At 22.9% G+C, this 24370-nt stretch overlaps 2 protein-coding genes across 2 annotated transcripts; both read right to left on the bottom strand.

The window, feature by feature from the left end:
- Positions 1-9591: 9591 nt before the first annotated feature.
- On the bottom strand, positions 9592-14396 carry LOC122854713 (homeobox protein unplugged). The gene is made up of 3 exons (XM_044155649.1): positions 14125-14396; positions 13725-14000; positions 9592-10247 (listed from the first exon to the last, which is right to left on the bottom strand). The coding sequence occupies exons 1-3, from the start codon at positions 14393-14395 to the stop codon at positions 9643-9645; spliced, it is 1152 nt and encodes a 383-aa protein (XP_044011584.1). The 5' UTR covers position 14396; the 3' UTR covers positions 9592-9642.
- Positions 14397-20700: 6304 nt separating this feature from the next.
- LOC122853750 lies at positions 20701-21897 on the bottom strand. Its single transcript, XM_044154169.1, has 5 exons — positions 21803-21897; positions 21469-21697; positions 21185-21360; positions 20955-21107; positions 20701-20879 (listed from the first exon to the last, which is right to left on the bottom strand). Exons 1-5 carry the CDS (start codon positions 21870-21872, stop codon positions 20701-20703), a joined length of 807 nt encoding a protein of 268 aa, XP_044010104.1. The 5' UTR covers positions 21873-21897.
- Between the last annotated feature and the right edge of the window lie 2473 nt (positions 21898-24370).

Consider the following 24370-nt stretch of genomic DNA (forward strand, 5'->3'; position numbering starts at 1 on the left):
GCCTCTTGAAATTTCTAAACAATTTTTTTTTTTTTTTCAACTGCGTAGGTAGTTCAAATAAAAATGAGATAATAAAATGCAAATAAATAAATAATGATAATATGCACGTCTCATATGAATTTACGTTGCGATTGTTTATAATATTGTGACATAAAAAAAAATGTATTTAAATGTATTGAAGTGTATCATCGGTGGAATTAATTATGATAATAAATACCAAAAATTAATAATCCATTATTTTATGATTTTTTTTTTCAGCATACACTTGCAGTTTTATGCAAAACGTTCGAAAAATTTCGATTTTCGGAAAATCGAAAATAAAAAGTCTTTTGTTACTACTAAGACAATTTATTTTTTATTTCCGGTGAGACGGCGCCAAGCATCCGTCCTTGTTTCTATTTATTTTATTTTATTTTGTATATTTCATAAACATTAAAATTGCCCATCACGTTGTCTAATATTTCATATATAAAAAAATTATTACCAAAAAAATACGTGAATGAAAATAATTTTTATTATTTTATCTTGTATAAAATGATTAGCTCATTGTTTTAATTTTATTTATATCACAAAATTGATGTAAATATAAAGTATTGAGTATAATATTATTATTCATTTATTGATTCAATGAATTATTAATCTATCAAAAATTAATTTTAATTTAAAATACATTGAAACAGGTCATGCATGATTTTTTCTAAAAGATAAAAATAAAATCTATGACATTTTTATTGATTTTCTAGTTAGTTATATATATTTTCAAGTAAAAAAGAAAACTGAATGATAATTTTTGTTGAATGAATAGTTGATTAATGCAATTATAATGATAACGTCAATCAAACAATTGAGTAGGTGATTTTCAACATCTTATCTGATTAAGGTGAGGCATATTTATTTCAACCCATTATAAGGTGTGGGTATATGTTTAAATTATCATACATATTACTTGACTCTTGATATACCGACTTTATAATATTTATAAATAGTTACACTTATTTTTGTAAATCACTTTATAATTATTATTATTTAAATGACCTAGTTTAAATTTGTCAATTGAAATTTTAAACAATTTTAGTTTTATATTTAAAAAATTTAATAATTAATTATACCTTACCGGATGTTTAAATTTATAATAATATTAAAGCAGTGAAATAATATCACCGAGATTATTTAACAACATTAAAATGAATTTAAAATTATGTAATCATTTTATTTATGATTATTATTCAATTATTCAAAGAAAATAAAAAAGCTATGAAAAGTTTAATATTGAAAATAAATAACAGTTCATCAATGAGTTCAAAAAAAAAAAAAAACAAGGATGATATACTTTCGTACGTGTTATAACGTGTTAAAATTAAATTTTTCATAAGTTAAATTTATAGTCGGGGTGAAACATTTATAGAAAAAAAAAAAAACGCGCGAGCTTCATTCACATGTGAATTATGAATGAGCTTGTAATTTGTGTATGTATACAAGGGCGAATACGATAATATTAAAAGTATATACATATAAAACGCAATAGAAAAAAAAATAAAAATAATATTGAGAATAGACAAGTAACCAACCCCTTGGTATAACCCTTAATACATCCCTTCCAAGTAAACGCCCTATAATGCTAAAACTTGTCGCGAACATTGATGTGAATAACACAATGTCTATAACTCAAAATAAAACTAATATATATGTTGTAAAAAATTAAATTTTTCATCGTAAAATTATGCAAAAAGAAAGAAAAAAGTAAAGCTACATGTATATTATTTAAAAATTCAATACAATTAATATTTAATCATTTTTTAACCCTACAGGTAAAAAGATGAAGAAAAAAAAAAGATAAAATAGTTATTAATTTTATTAATTTTTCATTTATGAATTTAATTTATTCAGTACATGACAGAGTTTAATTTTTTATATAAAAAAATAATAATTTTTTTTTTTTTGTTTTCATCTAGATGAATAATTATTCTTTTGGGAGAAATAAAAATTAAATTATAATAATAGGATGTTGACAATAGCTACATGTTTATTGAATGTAAAAAATAATTAATGGTAAATTATTTACAATGACGTTAATTGATTCGAGAAAAAAATAAAAAAGTCAGTGAAAAGTCACTTTGGAATTTAACTATAGTTTACATGTTGATTGACGGGGAAAAAAAAAAATTAATGTAAAATTAAAATAAAGAGAAGTTGAATATAATATAATAAATATTTAATATTTTATTGGTATGCAGACAACGTAGACAACGTACTGAAACTGATCATGTTGATATTTAAAAAAAACAATTTTTATTGTTTATATATACTACGCGTATTATTATTTTTATATAATCATTATTGATTACTTAATTCATTTCTACAATGATTATTTCAGTTTATTTATTTTTATTTTAATTTATTTTAATTAACAGAATTTTTATTTTCATAATTTTCATTAATAAAAGTTTGAACTTTGTAATTACTTTGTATAATTGGAATTACTTTAAAATTTTAAGTTTCATATTTTTTATTAGATCGCAAGTTGATTCTAATTTTAATTCAATTTTTTAGACTGTTAAAAATAAATGACATCTCAAGTAAAAAAATAGACAGTTTTTTTTTTTTTTTGCACAGTCACTGGGTTCAATCAAGTCTTGGGTGGTTTAAATAAAAAAAATTTCAACTCATCAGCAGGTTATTAATACACCTAACATTTGAATGGTATATATTTAATTCATGAATGAATTAATATCATTTTTTTTTTCTTTCTAAATTTGATTTTTTCGTTAATTTTTGATAAACTGATATATTTCAAATTTTTGAATTAAAAATTACGTCTGTTTTTTTATAGTTGAGTAGAAATATTTAATGAAATTTTAAAATACATTATACTGAAAATTAAATTATGTATAGTTTTTCAAATATAAAATCAATAATTTATTATTTTTTGAGTTTTATTTAAACTATATGCATTATAAAATATGATAATCATTGATAAAAATGAATCAAATAAAATTATTTATTGTTAATTTATTAATAAATTCATTTCAACAATCAATAGAAGAAAAATGATAAAATTAAACCCCACTCGACTCGAGATATATATATATATATATATATATTTATATTAATAATTTTATATATTGTTAATATAATTTGTTTTTACTATTAAGATTATTTTTTTTTTATTATTATTGCGTTCGGAGTCGAATGCCCGAAGCAATTGCTGACTCAAGAGGCCTGTTTGTTTTTTTTTTTTTATTATTTTTTTTTTTCCACTTGTGTATCAGAGTTCGAAAATTGTCCAAGTGATACTCGTTGTGATCGAAACGGACAATTTTTTCACTGCATAAAGCAATAAAAAACAGTCCAGTCAGCTGGGCGTGGACCAATAGCATTGGAATATAACCCCAGGGCGGCAACTTCATATACATTACTTTTATACTAATATATATATATATATAATATATGTACGATTGTATATTGACTCGCCACGCATCAGCCACAGATTTCAAATACGATAGAAAATTGTACAATCGTAAAAATTTATTTCGATGTACTCAAACAGGACCTATACCAAAAGAAATAAAAAAATAAAATTGAGTGGACAATTTGTTGAATTTACTTTGCAAAAAATAAATAAGACGACAAAAAGGTGTGTCAAATTTTCTTGGATTATATATTAAAATTTTTTAAATTGAAATGAATAGTTTACTTTAAAAAGTTAACACACAACACATGAGGATTTGGTATTCAGAAAAATTTAAATTTTGAATAATATTTGCGGAGATTTAATGAAGGCTAAATGAGAACTGAAAATAAGAAAATTAAAATTGAAAATATTTTTTAAAGAGGGTAAATTGTGGTATACATACACACGAGAAGATCGTCATGAGTTTTAGGACAAAAGCGACAATATACAGTATAACGATAGTTTTGTATAGCTCGCGTCGTGTAATCAGTGAACCACGCCCTCGGCACGAAGCTTACTCTGGTACCGCCTACTCTTGCAATTACACCCCAAAGTCACCCACGAGGCCACGAGCATTGACTAGGAAAATTCATCCCCTAAAGTCTTGAAACATTATATCTCTCTTTGTCATTTTTTTTATTCACCCTTCTCTCTTACCATCCCTTTAACCATCCAAGTACTCGACAGCTAAAACTCATGCTTCACCAAGCAATTTTTCCCATCATCATTTTATTCATTTATTTATAAATATTTATTCATATAACTATATACATTTTTTTTTTTTTTTTTTTCATCATTGAAGCATTTTATTTTTTATTTTATTAAATTTTGAAATTTTAATCTTTATTATTTTTAGAAAATTTGAAGACAATTAATTTTTAATTTTTAACATTTTTCAATCATCAATTGATATTTGACCTAAATGTTAAATCAATATTTTTAATTTGACATTTTTTCTTTGATAATTAAATTTTATTCAAGTGTTAATGATTAATTTAAGTGTTAAATTACATTTTTTAAAAAATCTTAATTTATTTTGATAATTGAAAACTGTTTAAATTTACTTTTCAACTTTTTAGAAAAATTTTAGAAAAAAATATTTATTGAAAGAATAAAAAATATATAAATTGAAAAATAAATGTTAAATTATATCGTAAATTATATTGTAAGATGTGAAAATTGTTGGTGGATCCAGTGGGTGGGAACAAAGCCGAGACTTGGTTGAAAAATAACGACCTGATTTTTTCATTTTATTTTAAGAATAAAATAAATTTTCACAAGCAATTTTTTTGAATTTATTATATATATATAGTGTTAAATTTTTTTGGCTTATTGCCCGATTCAATCATCATGATGAAAATGTATAACGAGCATCAGGTTGATATATATAATTTTTTTTCAGAAATTATCAATATTTAAAAATTTCAATGATTTTTTTCGCTTGTTAGTGATGAGAGTTAACTTATTCCCACACTTTTTCCCACGAGGGTAATTTCAGTTGCAATTTGACCGATTTTAACTGAAGTACCATGAAATTACACACAGTTGACTTTGAGAGCGCGTCGAATTTTTGACCCCGACGGCCAACTGCCTTTTTTTTTTCTTTCTTTCTTCATGTTACTCCAATATTTATTATTTGAAAAATACATATTTTTCCTTATAGCTACATTGTCTCCAAACCGATAAAAAAAAAAAAAAAATTCAATTTATAAATAAACTGCACAATATAAATTGAAAATATAAAACAAAATAAAACAAACATTTACAATTCTATTAAAAAAACATTACCCACAATTTCATATATACATATATTCACCATTAAAATGACAAAAAAAAAAAAAAACCACAATATAAAATGAAAAGAAAAAAGTAGTATATAAAGAAAAAAAAAAGTATAACATATACATAAATAACTGAATGTGAATTTTCCTATTGCAAAAAGAAAAAATAAAAAAAAAGAAAAGTGGGTGGTTGCAAATCATCGATGACAAATCGTTGCTTGCTTACTGTATACGTCCATTATATTTATTTTACCCTCTTTACTTGATTTTTTTATTTTTTCTTACAATAAATGTATTGTTTTTTTTTTTTTTTTTTTTTCTATGGCACGCGGCAAGTTTGAAAAAGTTACCATCATTTCCCCGCAAAATGCACATACAAAAACAAGACAGACACAAACGGAAGAAGTTTGCGGTAGAAACATATTTTATTTGTATCAAACATCATTGTCAATATATATATATATGATATTGTATAGACTCGTGTCTAACAAATAGACAACACAAAAGTCATCCTGATGGGTGATACCATTTATATAACATCACTTGAGTTTTTTCAATATTTCTATACACTATACTGCATCACCGGAAAGTATTATTTATTTACCGGAAAATATAATATAAGGATTATTTATTTATTCATTTATATAAATATATTTTTTCAAGTCGTTATATTATTGACTTAATGCATCCCTTCTTTTAATTTTTATATCAATTACTTTAACATACATCAAGAGGCAAAATTAAATACAATAATGCAATTTTTTATTTCTTGAAGAGTCACGTGCATTGAACAGTTGCATGCATTGAAAAAAAAAAATAAAAAAAATGAAATTAGAAAAGTTCAAAGGCCACTTTTATATGGGGTGAAATTCTGTGGCTGATCATCGACACTAAAATCTGGCAAATTGTCCAGTGGGAATTGGGGGCGTTACTATAGATTTATTGAGCGAAACGTGAGTACGTAATTTTTTTTTTTTTTAAAAACTCCAATTACGAAAAAATTTATTTATAAATTTATAAAATTAATAATAATAAATTCTTTTTATTATTATAATTTAAAATTAAAATTTAACAATTATTCATTTATTTATTTTTTAAAATTTATTTATAAATTCGTTGAGTAATTTTTGTTATTAATTGTTTTTTTTATTATTTTTTTTGTAATTTAATTTTATAATAATGGGCGTGGTGAGAGTAAAAGAAAATAAAAAATAATATACAAGATGATTTATTTTCTATGGTAACTGTCGAAAAGTCGAGATTGTCCTGTGTGCTAAACGACCACCAAATTCTTTTCGTGTATTAACCGTAATGTTAGTCTGTCTATTGTATCTAAGCTATAACAATCCCCTCTTAATTCTCAAGCCACCCTACATGTGCCTTTTTTTTATATATATTATTTTCTTTTCACCCTTATACAGCCTCGGTATAGACAACAAACACAAGTCAATTTATTATACAGTGATGATCTTTACACACAATAAATAAATGCATTTATAGTTTGAGTATATATATTATCTACATACAAGCACTATTAAAAACCCAACATAATATATTATAATTATTAATAATTTAATTTAATATATTATACATATAAAATCTGCAATTGTTGTAATATTATAATTATAAATTAACAACAAACAAAATTGTATGTTGATTGCAACTCAATTTATTTTACATCAAAATATATCAATAATAATTTATATATTATATTATTATTATTATTATTATACTTATTATTAACTGCTATTTAATAAATATAAATAAATAAATAAATGAAATTTAACACCGACACTCTACGCATTTGTAGATGCGTTAAAAATTTAAAAACTTCTGGTCATTAACCTCCCTATACAACCCCCATTATTTGTGATCGATAGGCTATTTTAATAATAACAGTACATATATATATTCCAACGTATTTTATATATATATTTATATTTTTTTTCTATTATTTATTTAATTTTTTAACACAATTACACATTAAACTTACTTACAAACTTGTATATCAATATGTATACTTTTTTAAAAAAAAAAAAAAGCTCTCTGTTCTCGATTTATTAAATCGATCACCCCTCTTGCTCTTTTTTTTTTTTTTTTTATGTCACTCTTTCTATCACCCTTTATTTTTCACTTTTTATATACCCCTTCAACACTTTATTTATTATCAAAACTCTGACCTGATCGATATATATACAGTAGTTATACACATACTCAGTTTTTAGAAATATTGATTGACAAGCTTAAATAAAAATTGACTATATCCTCATTCCAACAATAATCATGATTGATACACTGATGCATATTTAAAACTTTTTTCAATTTTTTCAAATCAATATAGAATTTTAAAAAGCTGAATTGATTTGACCAAAAAAAAAAAAAAAACCACATTACTTTTAAATAAGAAAGATTTATTTTTAGAGCTTTTAGAGCATTCATTAAATTATAAATTTAATTAAAAAAAAATTTAACTCGATAACATAATGTATTAATTAAATAATTAAATTAAAATTGAAAAAAAAAAAAATTCATAGAATTGATAAAATTTAATTTAAAATTATTTTATATGGATAAGTTGATTTGACATGATATATATAATTTTGTTTTTTTATTTTCAATGAAGAATCGAGTACAAATAAATTTGTGCACCTGGCACGTGGCAAAAAAATGCGCATGCAAAGTAATTTTTTTTTATTTATATTTTTAGGGTGCGAGAAGAAGGGTGGGAGGTAGGGTGGTATTGAGTACCACGCCTTCAAAGGATATATGGAAATAAACGAATTAGTCCTGAGATCGTAGCAATATCAATAGAAAAAAAAATATTATAAAATAAAAAGGGCAAATGTAATGCTTACCACCGTGTGCGGCATATGGGTGTCACGCCCACGAGTTGTTATGCCTTATGTCAGTGGAATCCCATGTATCGTTTTGCGTCTTTTCAACGAAAATTTTATCCAGTAGGTATATTATATTCAAGGGTGAGCATGAGCATAAACTTTAACTTTGTCTTTTTTTTTTTTTTTCTCTCCCTTAAACAGTAGCGATAGAAAAAAGAAAAAAAAAAATATATGCATTTGTTGTAAGTCCATCAGGTTCAGGATATCCCATATGTATATCACCCTGGGTATTTTTTTTTTAAAATTTTTTTTCCAGACATAAATGGGATGCTTTTGAACTATGACACTTTTGTGTATATCCCATGAGACTGACTCTGAAATCTAGCCACACAAATTTAAAAAAAAAAAATCAAAATATCATGGGGATAAAATAAATCAAACATAAATTCTATTGTTGATATTAAAAATTATTAATACACAATATAAATATATTTTTTTTAAAAACTAAACAATAAATAGTTTTGCATAATTTAATTAATTTTTTTTTTTTTTTTATTCAAATTGTAAATAACATAATTTTATTGCATTTTTATTTTTTTACAAATATTTTTTGTTTTGTGTGTGGGACGTGTGTGTATTTTAAATATTAATTATTAATTTATTTTATTCGGCAGGATACTGTTTTTTTTTTAATTATAAATTTTATGTATTTATATATTTTTTTTAATTCGATCACGAATATACATGACATTTCATTATTTTTATTTTTTTTCTTTATTCTGATGTCTATAGATTATTATTTTTATTATTCATTTAATTACTTAATTTATATTATTAAAAACCTTTTTTTTTCTTTCTATATTTACAATTTATTTTATATATAATATATATTTTAATTTATTTATTTTTCATATTGAAATACAACAAATTTAAATATTAAAAAAAATTAAAAAATGCTATAAATATAAATTATACATTATTCAATCATAATGATCTCTTGAAATTTCATTTTTATATATTATTTTTTGTGCATTACATGGTTCAAAATTAATCTTTCATTGTGACAATTATTTATTCTATGTATTTTAATAATTAATTATAAAATCACTTGGTTTAATCGGCTTTAAATATATTGAGATCAAAGTTGATGAATAATTTCTTTTTCTTGTGAAAAAAATAAAAATAAAAAAAGTAAATGGGCGCGGCCCAAAAAAATTCTATCCCTTGTTCCATCATCATCATCATCATCATCATCATCATGTACGTTATTTTCTTGAATAGAATTTCTATCTATACATAAATATAAATTTAATATTCCATCCTTTGTTCATTGTGAAACTATAATTCCCATTGGAATACATGCTTCGTGAATCAAACTCACAAGTCTTATTAATGCAAACGTCATTGAAATTTAAACTAATTATAAATATATTTTATATATGTTTATTTATTGTATTTGGCCATGAGCTATGACAACATTAATAATAATAATAACAACAAAATAAAAAAACAATTTAATTTAATTTGAAAAAATAAAAAAAAATAAAAAAAAAAACAAATTAATCTAAATTAGCTATCTTGTTGTTGATGATTTTTTTGGTGCAGTAAATGCACATAGGCCACCACCACTACCAATTTGTTGTTGTATACCAGATATTGTTAATAAATTTGGTGTTAAACCATTTGGTCTATTTGGTGTTAATTGTGGTGGACATTTTTCAAGATGATGATGATGTGAACGTACAGCAAGTCTACTAACATGTACTGGTATTGGTACAACAATTCTTGTTCCATTATTACCTTGTTGATTATTACCATTACCATTATTATTACCACCAATACCACCATTATTATTACGTGATGAATTTGATCCACCATTTGTTGTTAAACCAGCTTTAACTCTTTTCCATTTAGCACGACGATTTTGAAACCATATTTTAACTTGTACTTCAGATAATTTTAATGCATGTGCAATATGTGAACGTTCAGTTAAACTTAAATATTTTTTAGCATGAAATTCACGTTCAAGTTCAAGTAATTGTTCTGATGTAAATGCTGTTCTTCTTCTTCTTGCTTTACTACCAGATGTATTTGATTGATTTGTTGTAACTTGTCCATTAACATCTGTACTAACTGCTTCATCATCACTGTCTGCTGATATTCTACCACTTTCTGAACCTAAAAAAAAAAACATTTAACAACAAATTTAAACATCATCAAGTTTTTTATTTATTTCATTTTTTTTCAATGAAAATTTCATAGTCTTATCGACAATTTTATACAACACACAAGGTATCATCGATCCCCACGTGAACTAAGTCAAAGCAATCATCCCCATCACGATATAACCAAGGGGAAGAAATGAATAAATAAAAAAAAAATTGTAAAAATAATACTTGACAATTTCTTTAACAACATAATTACTTTAACATAATTTTTTTTTTTTATTTGAAACTTTTTTCTTTAACTGTGTTTAATTTATTTTATTGAGTAATTTAAAATTAATAATAGTTTCATTTTTAAACATTGATTTTTATTATATTAAAAAATTATTTGTATGATAACTTATCATTGACAAGATAATCACCCGACAAGTTTATAGGATGTATTTTTTTTTACAAGAATAAATATGGATATAAGTATTATTTTCTTTTATTTTATTTTTCTCTTTTTTTTTTGTCGAGTGCATAAAGACCTCTTCTATTTTATCTCTATTTATTTATTCAACAATATTCGATTGAAGTTTGTATTGACAGTTATATGGTCACTTCCGTGAGGATAAAAGAAACACGCGTGAAAAACAAACCATGTGTTTTTCAGTGTAGAGATAATATACCTATGTCAAATAACAAAAGCAAATGTTGGAAGAAAAAAGTAAATGAGTATAATGTCTTTACATTAGTGCTAAAATCGATCTAAACATTGCATACAAGTATTGTAATTAAATTTTACTATTTAATATATGAATTAAAGTTTTATCAAGTTTTTCTATTTTTACTATAATAAAGAATTATTATTATTTTTTATTTTAAATTAATTTTCTTACTTTTTCTACAACAAAAAAATTTGTTACGTTTTATTTTCAAGTTAATAAAGGGATTCTATGATCAAAGGTTCAAAAGATTGTAATTTTTTTTTTTTTTTTGCTTTTCTTATAAAGCACATTATTGATCGATAAAAAATTGCATAACCAAGTGCCATCCATTGTCTAGAATTATGAATAATAATAATTGCTATAAAAAAAAACAAGTACAACTTTGAGTAACAAATTTGCAACTATATAAAAACTTTGAATTTTTATCTATTTTTATATTTGGATTAATAAAGAAATTAATTAATTAATAATATTTTAATTATGTATATTAAAAAAGGATATTAAATTAAATTTTTGTTATCAATTAATTTAATAAGTATATATATGAAAATTTTTGAATTTTAAAATTTCCAATATTACTAAAACAAATGTTAATATTTGCGATGAATAAATTATTAATTTTATAAAGTAACTATCACAAAATTTTGTAATGAAATTAACGTCAATTACTGTTATCTTATGAATAAATTATTATTATAAAAACTAAAATATATTTATCGATAATTTTCATCTTAAATATGACAATTTTCGTTGAGATATTTTATATAATATAATATTATTTCATGACCTAATTTACTAAATTATAAATTAATTATTCAATCTTACAAAATATTATTGATTTTGTGTTTTTTATAAAAAAAAAAAAAGAGATATAATTCTTCTTTTTTTTTAGCAAGTGTATTTTTTTTTTTTTTTTGGTGTATTCCTTGGGATAACTAAACCACCCAAGTCATGTCCACATACCAGGGGGTCTCATTCATTTTATTCCAATGAATAAAATACTCAAACTAGGGAAAAAATAAAAAAAAAAAAAATAATAACTATCACAGATGGTGGAAAGAAATAAAAAAAAAAAAAGGAATTACATTTTTTTTATTATATACTTGCAAATTGCAATTTATCTTTTTAATTTGTCAAATTATTTTCAATGAATAATTAATTGTTTTTTATGAATGGAGAGTATATAATCTTATTGATAATTTAAAAAAAAATGAATTATCTTTTTTTGCTGAATTAAATTCATTAATAATATTATTTTTTAATTAGACATATATAATTCTAAAAATATATATTTCTTTTTCAATTATTTTCATTATTGATTACATTAACCCAAATTTTATCACTGAAATAAAATTTTAAATGTTTGATTTTTTTTTTACTCATAAATTAATATTTAAATTAATTATAAAATATTGAGTGTAATTTAAAAATATATATTTTATGAGTTGAACAGTAATTCACTTATAAAATGACAAGCATGTTTTTTCTAATTGAGAAAAAAGATATTATTGTCTCATCAAAGTCGAACAAGCATAAGTGCAATTTTTAGATTTCTTTTTCATTTTTCTAAATGTAAAAAAAACTCAGTTATCAAAATTTAAATTATTCACTTTAATAATTAGACTTTTTTTGATATTAAAAATAATTTGACTCAAAAAAATACCTTCAATAAATCGTATAAATAAAATTTTAAATTCAACAACATTCAATATATTTCAATTCACGAATATCTTACTCATAAAATATAATATATTATTTATTCCTCAGTGTTTACCTGATGTGTATGGGAGAGAAAAAAAGTCAAATAAAAATTTTAAGGAGCTCATGATCGTACGATAAATAATGCTAATGTCACAAATGAGTGATAGATTCCCAGAATAATGTAGTATGATTAGAATATAAATTAATAAACTTGTCGGTTACATCAATAAAAATATATTGAATTGATCGACCATTCACAAACCGTCGCTTCAAAAATACGTGATCACGCAGTTGTATCAATTTTATTTAATATTTGTTTTTTTTTTTTTCTTTATTTTTCATCATCATAAATCCCTCGTATTTGATTAAATTCAAGATTTTTATCACCTTGTTTAACTGCATTTATTCAGTAGTATTGTAAGACACTTTTATCATTACTAATTTAAACGATAAAATGTATATAAATTTTTTATAAATATATTATCGATAAAAAACTACATTAAAATTATATTTACAAATTTAAATTTTACTTTTAAAAAAATAATTAGGTCGTTTAAATGACAGAAAATCGAAATCACTTATTTATGAAATAATCAACTACACTTTTTAAGTATTATTTAATTATTTTTCTATATTGAGTAGAGTATTTAAAATTCTGACTGAGGGAAATAAAAAATAAAAATTCGGTTATAATTAAAATATCATTATTTAATACGGAAGTGGTTTTATTATTTTTTTTTTTATATAGATATTTTATTTTCTATTTTTAAAATATACGTTAATGTGAATTTCTCGTTAATTAATAAATTACTAAAATAAATTTTAATTTATATGTACTTTAATTTTAAATTTTTTTATTGAAAAAAATATATTATTTTCATAAATAAAATTTAAAAAATAATAATAAAATTATTTTTATTATTAAATTTTCGTTCAGTAAATTGATTTGTATTGTATAAAATATGAGGGAGAATTTAATTTTTATCAGGTAATGAAAATTTAATTTAAATATATTTTTTTAAAAATTATTTATATGAGTTTATTTTGTAAATAATGTTTAAAAATTTATTAATATTTACCATGTTGAGATTTTGATAGATCTTGTACTGGTGATAAACTTCCATCGTCATCACTATCAGTCATAATATTTTGTTGTGGATCACGATTAGCTAAGTATGCATTATTGTGAATATTATTGAGACTAAAATTAAAATGATTTGATAATTGTGCAGCCTGATTTTGTGGTGATGTATAAGCTGCTGATAGATGAGGTGGTAGTATTGGTCCACCTGATCCACTTCCATACATTCTCATTGGTAACCAAGTACTGTAAAAACTTAATGGCATTGCAAATCCTAAAAACAAAAAGAATATTAAATTAATTTACATAGAAAATTTAGAAAACTGTCTCAACATAATTTCTAGACTATATTTAATAAATTATGAGCTTTATTATTATGAAAAAAAAATTTTATATACCAGGTAAAGCACTTGTAGCCGTCGCCAAACAATGTTGTTGATAAAAAAATTCTCTTCCTCTTTCAAATTCATTATTTTTACGTTCATAATTATCATCACTATCATCAACAATATTTTTTTTCTTATTATCAATAATTTTAGCTCTATTACCAATTAAACTTTCAATTGTAAATGGTTTTGGTGATGGTTTAACAATTGTTTCAACAGTATCCATTTCATCACTTGCTGAACCAACATCAAGTTCATTATCATCCGTCGCTGTTATTTCCATATTTATAATAATTTATAATAATTAATTTATAAATTATCTTTAATTACACATATTCACAAGAGTTTTTTTTTTTTTTTTTTACATTGAGTATATATTTAATTGATAATAAAACACTTCACTTTTATTCAATTTAAATATTAACAAAAAAAATTATAATAACACTATATTTATCACACATAAACACCAACACAAATTAATTTAAATCCAGTATAGAGAGAATAAAAATACGTCCGTTTGATTGTCGAGTCAACGAGCAACTGATGAAATTAACGAAAAAAAATATTATAGTAAAAATTGGAGTGACAAGCCTCGTAACGAATAGCACAGTGTCTCAATGATTTCTATTTTGTAACTACTGGTATAGAAAGCACGATTTCGATTGTGAGTTGGCGCATTAAATTTCCCTCTCTTTTATCGAAATATATTTCCACCACCCTTGGGGTTTTATTTAAGTAAAGTCGCGGGGGCGTGGCCAAGGTCGGGGGATAAACCAAACCGTCAGGATTGGCTATGCTTGAACCAACTGCTTTTCATTATATATACATACTCATTTAAACAAGCTCGCCATCTTGATACTTGTGCAATTTTATTATGACATATATATATAAATGTAAATAATTGTAATATATATACTATTTAACTATTATCATTATTTCAAGTTGAAGGAAATTTTAACAACTAAATTTACAATATTTATTTTATACAATTGTCAATGCTCATTCTGGCGCAATTAAATTTTTAACAATGATATTATCATTTATGTATATTTAATATTCATTGAAATTTTCATTTTTCTCTTCTTTGGATTATGTTTAAAGTGTCTATTTTACTTTTCTTCTATTATAACTTTTGAATTGTGTTGATTGTAATTTTATTCATTTTAGGATGATTTAGTTTTATTTTAATTATCTTTTTTTTTTTTTTTTGTATATATTAAATATTTTTATGAATATAAATAAGAGCTTTTCATAATATTAAATTAATTTTAAAATGATTATTAATTAATTACTATATTAGAACGAAAAAAAAAAGAAATGAATTTTTAAAAACTTGGAATAAAAGGTTAATGATTGTGGTTTGTGTATAATGTAAATAAAAAATTCTTGTGGGTGATGAAGATGATGGGAAAAATAGAGGGTCGTTTAAGTAGCCGATTACGTCCCAGAAGAATTGACGTTTATGTATCAGATCGTTAAGCACTTCCTGGCAAGCGTGCGCGGAACACAGATTATGGAAAACACACGTTGTCATCCGCCCACTCTGTATCATCTCGTTAATTTTCTTTTTTTTTTTAATTTTTTTTTTTTTTGCAAGTCATCGTTAGACAACCAATAAAGTAACAAAAATAAACCACAGCTTTCATTAAAATATATAAAACACTAATTAAATTTAATTTTTAATAAATTTTTTAAATATATTTTAATTTATTAAAATCAATCATCAATTTATTTATAATTTTGTTAAAAATATCAACATTATTTTCAACCAAATAATAATGTGTATAAAATTTAATTTAATATTTTTTTAACTCATTCATAACTATATACTTTTAAATGTTAATATATTTTATGTTTTTATTTTGTTTTAAAATCACTTGTATAATACTATTAATTATATTTTTTATTTCCAGTGTAATTTTATGAGAAAGATCGTTAAAAAAGTAAAGAAAAAAAAATTAACGAACTAGAAATTTCCCATGAAAATATATTTTTAAAAAATTATATGTTGATATAGTCAACACGTCGTTTTGAAAACCTCTGACCCCATGTTTCCTTGGTCGTTTTGAGAAATCAAATAAAATCTGATACTATTTTCTTCCCCGCCTTTTTTTATTTTTTCATCTTTCTCTTACTGGTAATTTCAAGTGAAATTAAAAACAAAAAGAAAAAACTTGCGAGTTTGTATCGTAAAACGGCACTGATGCATGCAAGAACTTTAACCGACACGCAAACTAATTCTACGAATATTCATCCATTATTTTATATGTAAAAAAGGAAAATAAAAAAACGGGCGTTAAATATTTTGTTGCATCAAATGGACCGACAGAAAAAAAAAAATAACATTTTCTACACACAGAGAGAAATAAAAAATCATTAAAAATTATCATGCTTGAATAGTAATCGGGTTGACAACTGAAATTTTTCGTAAAAAAAAAAAAGTTATCAGTTAATATTTAACACATATCTACATAATTTTATTATCATAAAAATGATGATAAAAAACTTCTCTCCATGTAGATTATAATCATTAAAATTGTATTTATTATTTTCGAATTAAAAATACTTTTTAAAAAGTATTTTTAATAATAATTCGAATCAATTATTTCGAAAGATTTCTAGAAAATTTCTAACCAATTTTTTACTGTGCATAAAATTCTAAAATTTAAATAATGTTTCAAGTTATTAAAAGATAATTTATAATTATCATTTTATTGACCGCAAATATAATGAGTAAAATTAACTTTGAATAATTTATTGGAAATAATACATTGGAAAATTGTTTATTTTAAAATGATATATAAATTTGTCATTATATTGAGTTAAAAAAAAAACATTTATAATTTCAAAATAAATGTAATTATATAATAAATGATCAATGTGGATAATAATAGAGGCGTTATTCGTTTAAGTACTTGTTTGTAGTTAAATACCAGCAAAATGAACAATTTTATTGGCAATAATTAATGTGGCTTAACTCCGCTCGAGCTGACACAAATGTACGACTGACAAATTGGCGCCTATTTGCGATTTTGTCAAGCACGTGTTTTAATATCTATGTGTTGAACATTTAAACATACATTTTATTTCATTTTAATTTTTTACTTGCAATTTGCACATTAAGCGAACTTTTTGACGTAATGGAATTTTGACTCAATGAGGGAAAATAAAAAACATATTTATCTAAGGAGAGATGATGATGTATACCTCTTATGTTTAAAGATATGTATTATTTGCATTTAGTTGTTTTATGAAAGTTTTATGAAATTTTGCCCTTCAATCTGAAATACTCAGACACTAATTAATCTTTTTACGCTTTGTGATTACGAATATTTTGGTTGACAAGCGAGCTTGTAATTTTTTATTTTTCATTTATTTATTTTTTGCTGATTTTTAAGCAATTTGTATTTTTTTTTTTTTAACTAAACGTTGATGAAACTTTTGCCTTAGACATGTTTTGAATATATATACATACAGTTACTTGTTACGCACGTGTGGTTTAACACTTTGCGAAATATAAAAAAAAAAAAAAAAACATTTAACACTATTAAAAATTACTACAAAAAATTCTTAAATTAGTAATAAAATTTTATTGAAAATACAATTTTAATATATATCTGGAATTATATTTTATTGATATTTAAATGAAAATAAATTTTTAATAATTAAATAAATCAAATGTATTATATTTAAAAGAAAAAACATATATATTTTAGCAGTTAAAAATTATTTTTATTAGTATTATTTAGTTAATGTATTTGTGAGAAAAAAAAACAACATAAACTTTTTTTTATAAAAAAAAAATACAATTTATATAGTTATTTATTTTTTATTTGAAAATTTTTTTGATATATTTTTGAGAAAGTTTATATTATGAGTTTCCGGTGACGGGGTTGAATGCATACACATGTGTACGCGTGTGTTACAAAGTTTAACCCAAAAAAAGATTATAAAAAATATATTCAATTTGTTAAATTGATGGCTTGCAAATTGTTGAGCGCTTGTTAATAAGACGGTGGGTGAATTATAGACAAAAGTTGCAGAATCATTGTCTGATAATTAATTAACAGGTGCGATATCGCATATGTGAATGCTGTCAACAATACTTGACATTCTTGCAAACACTCTGTCAATATATTTATAAATAAATTTCTCATATACTAAAATTACTACGAGAAATTACGAGAAATTTATTTGCAATTTTTTTTTGTATTTTTCTATTTATAGAATAATTTTTATACTATTTTTTTTTTATTCATTGCTAATGTGACCTTCCGATGACACATCTTTGAATGAAAAAAATAAAAAATAGTTTCATTGGGGGTGCGGAGTAAAGCGAAAATTTTTTTCATGCGTCGCCGCCTTTTCTTTACGCGCAATCGCAAGCACATCTCTTTACATTTATTTTCTTATTTTTTAAGTTATTTATCATCTTAAACTTTTTTATTATAAAATTAGTTCTTTTTTAAATATTTATTTTTGTAATAATTTTAAAAGTTGGGCTATAATAGCATCTAATTAATAAATAATTATTTAAAAGTTCACTAAAATTACCCGAGTGTATAAAGATTTATAATTTTCAATTTTTTTCTTATTATTTTAATAAAATTCATTCAATATAAAATTGAAATACAAAAATAACAAAAAATATTACACCTAAAATCACGTTTTCGATTGAGTCAAATTCATTTATTCTAATCACGATGACAATTGATTAGCCGACAAAGTAATACCGCCAACAAATTAGTAGAAATTCTCTTGTTGATTTTTAAAAACTCTTTTATTTTCACTTTATATCTTTATTAATTTTATTTTAAAATTATTTTTTTTTTTTTTCGTCTCGTCAAGCATGTTGGATTATATCCCACTGTCTTTACTCGCTTCGTCGGATAAAACATGACAATGACACGGGGAACTCAGCAATATTTAACATTGCATCCTGGAATGCCATCACACTCGTCAAAAAATCTTTTTGATCTTAACCGACTATTTGTCACTACCGCAAAAAATAATCATAAAAAAATTCTTTAAATTAGAAAGATAAATAAACTAGTATAATTATCCATCCAAATATAAATTTAATTAACTTGTCATATTATAAAATATTAATATTTAAAGCTGTCATAATTTTCTACAACTAAATATATATTTAAAAAAAAAAAAACGATATCTATATTAATACCTTGAGACGATTTGACATGAAATATTTCTATATATTTTTATCAAAAATATATTATTGATTATCGCAATAGACAAGTACATATATTAAAAATATAAAAATATATATATATTTAACACTCGTATATTCTAAATAATTGAAAAATAATAATAAAAAAAAATGTCTGTGTGAATATGGCAAACGCGTTAACGAAAAATTGAACAAAAGAATCGACGGATATGTCAGATTCATTGGAAAATCGTACAAATAATTCTGTCGAAAGTGTCGATTACACTCGGTTGATCACACATAAAAATCACATTAAACCGATGGCCCATGACTTATATATTCACACACATATATAAATTAATGCCAAACTCATGTATGCATGTATATAAAAATTATTCAATATCATGGAAATTTATTTTTTATTTTTTATCTATATTTTATTTTTCACCAGACTTTTTCATCCTCATCATACTGTCAAACATGTATAGACAAAAATTTTGTTGTATTTTTTATATTTTTTTTTATCGATAAATTTATTAATATAATTGATAATAATTTAGCTTAATAATTTTCTTTGTATTACAATAAATCAACAGCCTGTAAAAAATATAGTATAAAAAGTTTTTTTATTTTTGCTATAAATTATTCATTTAATATTAACAAAAAAAAAATATTATATATTGACTTTTATTTTTTATTCAATAATATATAAATTATTCATTAAAAAAAAAAGGAAATTTTTAAAAAACATAATATACATATGACAAAAATGTGTAATTTATTAACTTTAAAAAAAATTTATTTTTCAAAATTTAAATAGTGTATAATTTAAAGAAAAAAAATTTATATTTTATATTTTTTTCATCGAGTTAAAATGTGGAAAATACACTCGATTTATTGACAATAAAACAGCCGCCATTGTTCCACGTTGTCTCTTCTTAATTCACATTAATACAACGTAGTTGTAAACAATGTCACGATAGAATAACTTTGATGTTTGCATAATCATGTCACGGCGTCATCGTCGTCTACCAAAATTTCATTCGCGAATGGAATGAAGTGATTCGTTTCGAAACTCTTAATCTCTCCCTCGTTTTTATTTCTATCTCTGTCTCGAATCCCCTCTGCTGTTTTGATTTAACGGGTGGTTTCACTTTTCAACATCCACCCTTAGATATATATAATATTTTTGCCTCGTGCCATTATCAGAGGGCGGTTTATATCTATTCAATTTTGTTATTATCATTTTATTAAATACACAATTGAAAAAAAAAAATACAATATAATAAATATTAATCTGAATAACAAATTAATATAGAATAATTTATAAAGCACCACAATGTCAAATAACAAACAAAGAAAATTTGTGTTTATTTTATTTATTTTAATTATTGTATTTATTAATTTTTACAATTTATATTTTAATAATTTTCGTATTCGATGCATGTCACTGCTGGTGGTATTTGACATGAACATTTTATATTTTTTTTTCCAATATCAACTTCTTGACCAATTGGAACTTTCATTGATCCAAAAAAGCATGTATTATCAGTTGAAATTTTAACAATTGAATTACTTGTAATCTTGTGATTAAATTTCTCTGTGAATGAAAAAATTGATAAAGTTAATAAATTTGTATAAACAATTTATACCTCAATAATAAATGAGTACTTACGACATTCGAAATGTGAAGGACAATCATCTTTCAATGAATCAATATTTTTATAAACTGGTGCACAATTATTTTTAATTTCATTAGAAAATTTAGATAAAATAAAACAGCTGGTATTATTATCTATCTTGATACACGACGGGTATGAATAAATACCTAAATTAAAAATTAAAAAAATTAATATTTATTCGAAAATTACATGTTAATTACTATTGTAATAATAATTAATATACCTTTGTAATTTTTATCGCAAAAACAATACTCTTTTGGACTTCCTGGTGGTACAAAAAATTCACCATTTTTATAAATTTTATCACCGACTTTACAGGTAACATCATTATCAATTCCTTGATTATTTTGTGATTTAATATTTGCAGATTTTGACGGGTATCCACACACTGATGAAGGACTAAATGAAAAAAAAAAATTAAATTAAAAATTAGCAGTGAAGAACAACCAAATATATTCAGTTAAAATTTGTTACAATTTTTTTTTCTGTATGATGGTTTATATTTACATTTGTTTTTTTGATTTTTCACATGAACATCCATATAAAATTGGACTATTTTTTGGTGTTGTAATTTGTTGTCCTACTTTTAATTTTCTATTTCCAATACGACAATAATCAAGTGAATAATAACCCCAACAATCATACGATGGACAGCAATTATTTTTATTTACAGGAAAACAATGTAACTCGTTGTATAATTTTAAAGGTGCTTTGTTGCATTGAACTTTAGCACATTCTAGATAATTAAATTGATAGAATTAAAATATAAAACGCAAAATCAAATTAAAGAAATAAATAATATCTTGTGATTATTATATATTATTCTTTTTTTTTTTTTTACCTTCAGATATTGATGAGATTGACCAAGCCAAATGAATACAAACGGAGATTAAAGTGATGAATATTTTCATTTTTAATTGTCTTCTGTTGTGCAACACTGCTTCGAAGATACTGTAGAATACGTCTCGATGCTACTCGTATTTATACTTCAAAAACCGACGAATAAAAAAATCGAGGTATGGAAATTCACAACAAAGTTTTAAATCGTAAATAAATAAAAATAAAAATTTTAATGACACACGTATATATTATAATTTATGTCAACAATTCTTATCCAGTCTAAACTAGCTTTTTTTTTTACCACCACGTAATTACAAACACTTGCAAATTTAAAAATCAAAAAAAAAACATACCTATACGGAAACTGTATACTGATTTTGTTTGTTATTCGATAAAAATTACCACGAGATTTTAGAGTATTTTTTAAAATGTTTTTTGACATCAGAAAAATAAAAGATTTATACAACAATGTAAATACCTTTATCTATGAAACTGGATACATAGTTGGAAAAAACATATACGAAATATTTTTTAAGAACAATTTTGTAATTTTATTATCAGTTTGTTTAGTTATATTATCATATAAGTCAATTTATGACTATAAAAAAAAAACAAGCTACCCGAGATGATATATCATGTATGGAATTCGGGTTTTATTTTGGTTTTTCGTGTAAAAAAAATAAAAATATCAAAATAATTAGGAAATTATAAATTAGGAGAGGAAATCTTCAAAATATAAAGAATACCTCTTTGCCAGTTCTATGATCCTGTTAAAATACCTTATTTTCTTTAAAAAAAAAATAAAAATATCAAAATAATTAGGGAATTATAATTTAGAAGAGGTAAGCTCTAAATTATATGAAATACCTCTTGGCCAGTTCTATGTTCCTGTTAAAACAGCTTATTTTTTTCAAAAAAAAAAAATAAAAATATCAAAATAATTAGGAAATTATAATTTAAAAGAGGTAAGCTCTGAATTATATGAAATACCTCTTTGCCAGTTCTATGATCCTGTTAAAATAGCTTATTTTTTTCAAAAAAAAAAATAAAAATATCAAAATAATCAGGGAATTATAATTTAGAAGAGGTAATCTTCTAAATATATGGAATACCTCTTTGCCAGTTCTATGTTTCTGTTAAAATACCATATTTTTTGTCAGAAGAAAAATATATAAAACAAAATAATTAGGAAATTATAATTTAGAAGAGGTGAGCCTTAAAATATATGAAATACCTCTTTGATCGTTCTATGTTCCTGTTCAAAAAGAAATTTATTTTTTTTATTTTATTTTCAAGAAATAAATTTTATTCTTAAAATTTTTGAAATTATAACAGGAAAACAGGAAGGACAGGAGGTGAACTATAAATCAAATTTGATTAATCAAATACCTCTTGCATTACTCTATATTCCTTCTCGAAAATAAATTTTTTTTTTTTTATTTTTTCATAATTTTTTCAAAGAAAGTAATTTTATTGTTCAAATTTCTGCAACACTAGAAAAACAAGAGAGATTCTATTAAGGTGGCATACTACGTATATTTATATCATTTTTTTTTTGTATATACATAAATTCGAAATGGTTTTCATTGCGATATGAACAATATATAAATGTGTATATATTTATGCATGCGGGGGGTTGACATATAGATACATATCAAAGTTGTATTGAATGTGTCTGATGTAAAATGATTTTAGACAGGGTACAAAAATACCCCTGGGCACATGTCCGTCAAACGCCTGTCACACCAATTACTTATGATAATATATATACCACTATTGAATTGCCATAACAATTCAACAATTTAATGTAAATTTTAAATTGATTTACATTGTACACTCACACACATATATATCAATCATTTATAATGATTCTCTTAATCATAATCAAAATATAAATATAGTTTTTATTATTGTATACCGTAATTATTTAAATATCACCCCTTGAACAATTTTATTTATATTTTTAACTAAACAATTATATAAATTTTATATACAAATTATTTTTTTTTTTATATATAATTTATATTTAAAAGAGATTAATATTTGTTATCATTTTTTTATTTGATAAATTATCATTAATTTTTGTTGATCAAACATATAATGAAAAAAATTTTATTCTACAGGCTATGTAAATAAAAATAAACGCGAGATTATTTCGATGCTTAATTTGTCAAAGCTTAGTGATAATGTTTGATTATCTCAAGAATTCACATTAATTCTACTTTAATTATCACAAAAAATATAATTAATCATTTTTTTGTTTTTTTTTTTTATTATCAAGATTGTGAATTTGTGATTTTAAAAATATTAAATTCGTTTTAATTTATGTAAATTATTATTTAAAAAAAAAAACAGTATAATAATATGAATATTTGTAAAAAAATAAAATATTTATATATTAATACAATTGTTTTGATGATAAATTTAAATCCATTTGTGGTACATCATGAGGCACTTTACATTAGCCTGTCATTTTTTTTTTTTTTTTATTTCTTTTTGGCATTTTGACAATGAAAAAAATAGTTACGTAAAATCACCGGGCCATTAAGGGGTTTCCCCTTCGTTGCCT

The sequence above is a fragment of the Aphidius gifuensis genome, linkage group LG4 (assembly GCF_014905175.1).
Source record: "Aphidius gifuensis isolate YNYX2018 linkage group LG4, ASM1490517v1, whole genome shotgun sequence".
Taxonomy (NCBI): Eukaryota; Metazoa; Arthropoda; class Insecta; order Hymenoptera; family Braconidae; genus Aphidius; species Aphidius gifuensis.

What these genes read in the sequence shown, in the direction of transcription:
- LOC122854713 (XM_044155649.1), bottom strand. Translation starts at nt 14,395, where the DNA reads ATGGAAATAACAGCGACGGATGATAATGAACTTGATGTTGGTTCAGCA. An exon ending in GGCTACAAGTGCTTTACCTG is followed by an intron (nt 14,001 to 14,124) that starts GTATATAAAATT and finishes TTTTGTTTTTAG; the next exon opens with GATTTGCAATGCCATTAAGT. An exon ending in TCTATCAAAATCTCAACATG is followed by an intron (nt 10,248 to 13,724) that starts GTAAATATTAAT and finishes TTTTTTTTTTAG; the next exon opens with GTTCAGAAAGTGGTAGAATA.
- LOC122853750 (XM_044154169.1), bottom strand. Translation starts at nt 21,872, where the DNA reads ATGAAAATATTCATCACTTTAATCTCCGTTTGTATTCATTTGGCTTGG. An exon ending in AATCTCATCAATATCTGAAG is followed by an intron (nt 21,698 to 21,802) that starts GTAAAAAAAAAA and finishes TTAATTATCTAG; the next exon opens with AATGTGCTAAAGTTCAATGC. An exon ending in TCCTTCACATTTCGAATGTC is followed by an intron (nt 20,880 to 20,954) that starts GTAAGTACTCAT and finishes TTTCATTCACAG; the next exon opens with AGAAATTTAATCACAAGATT.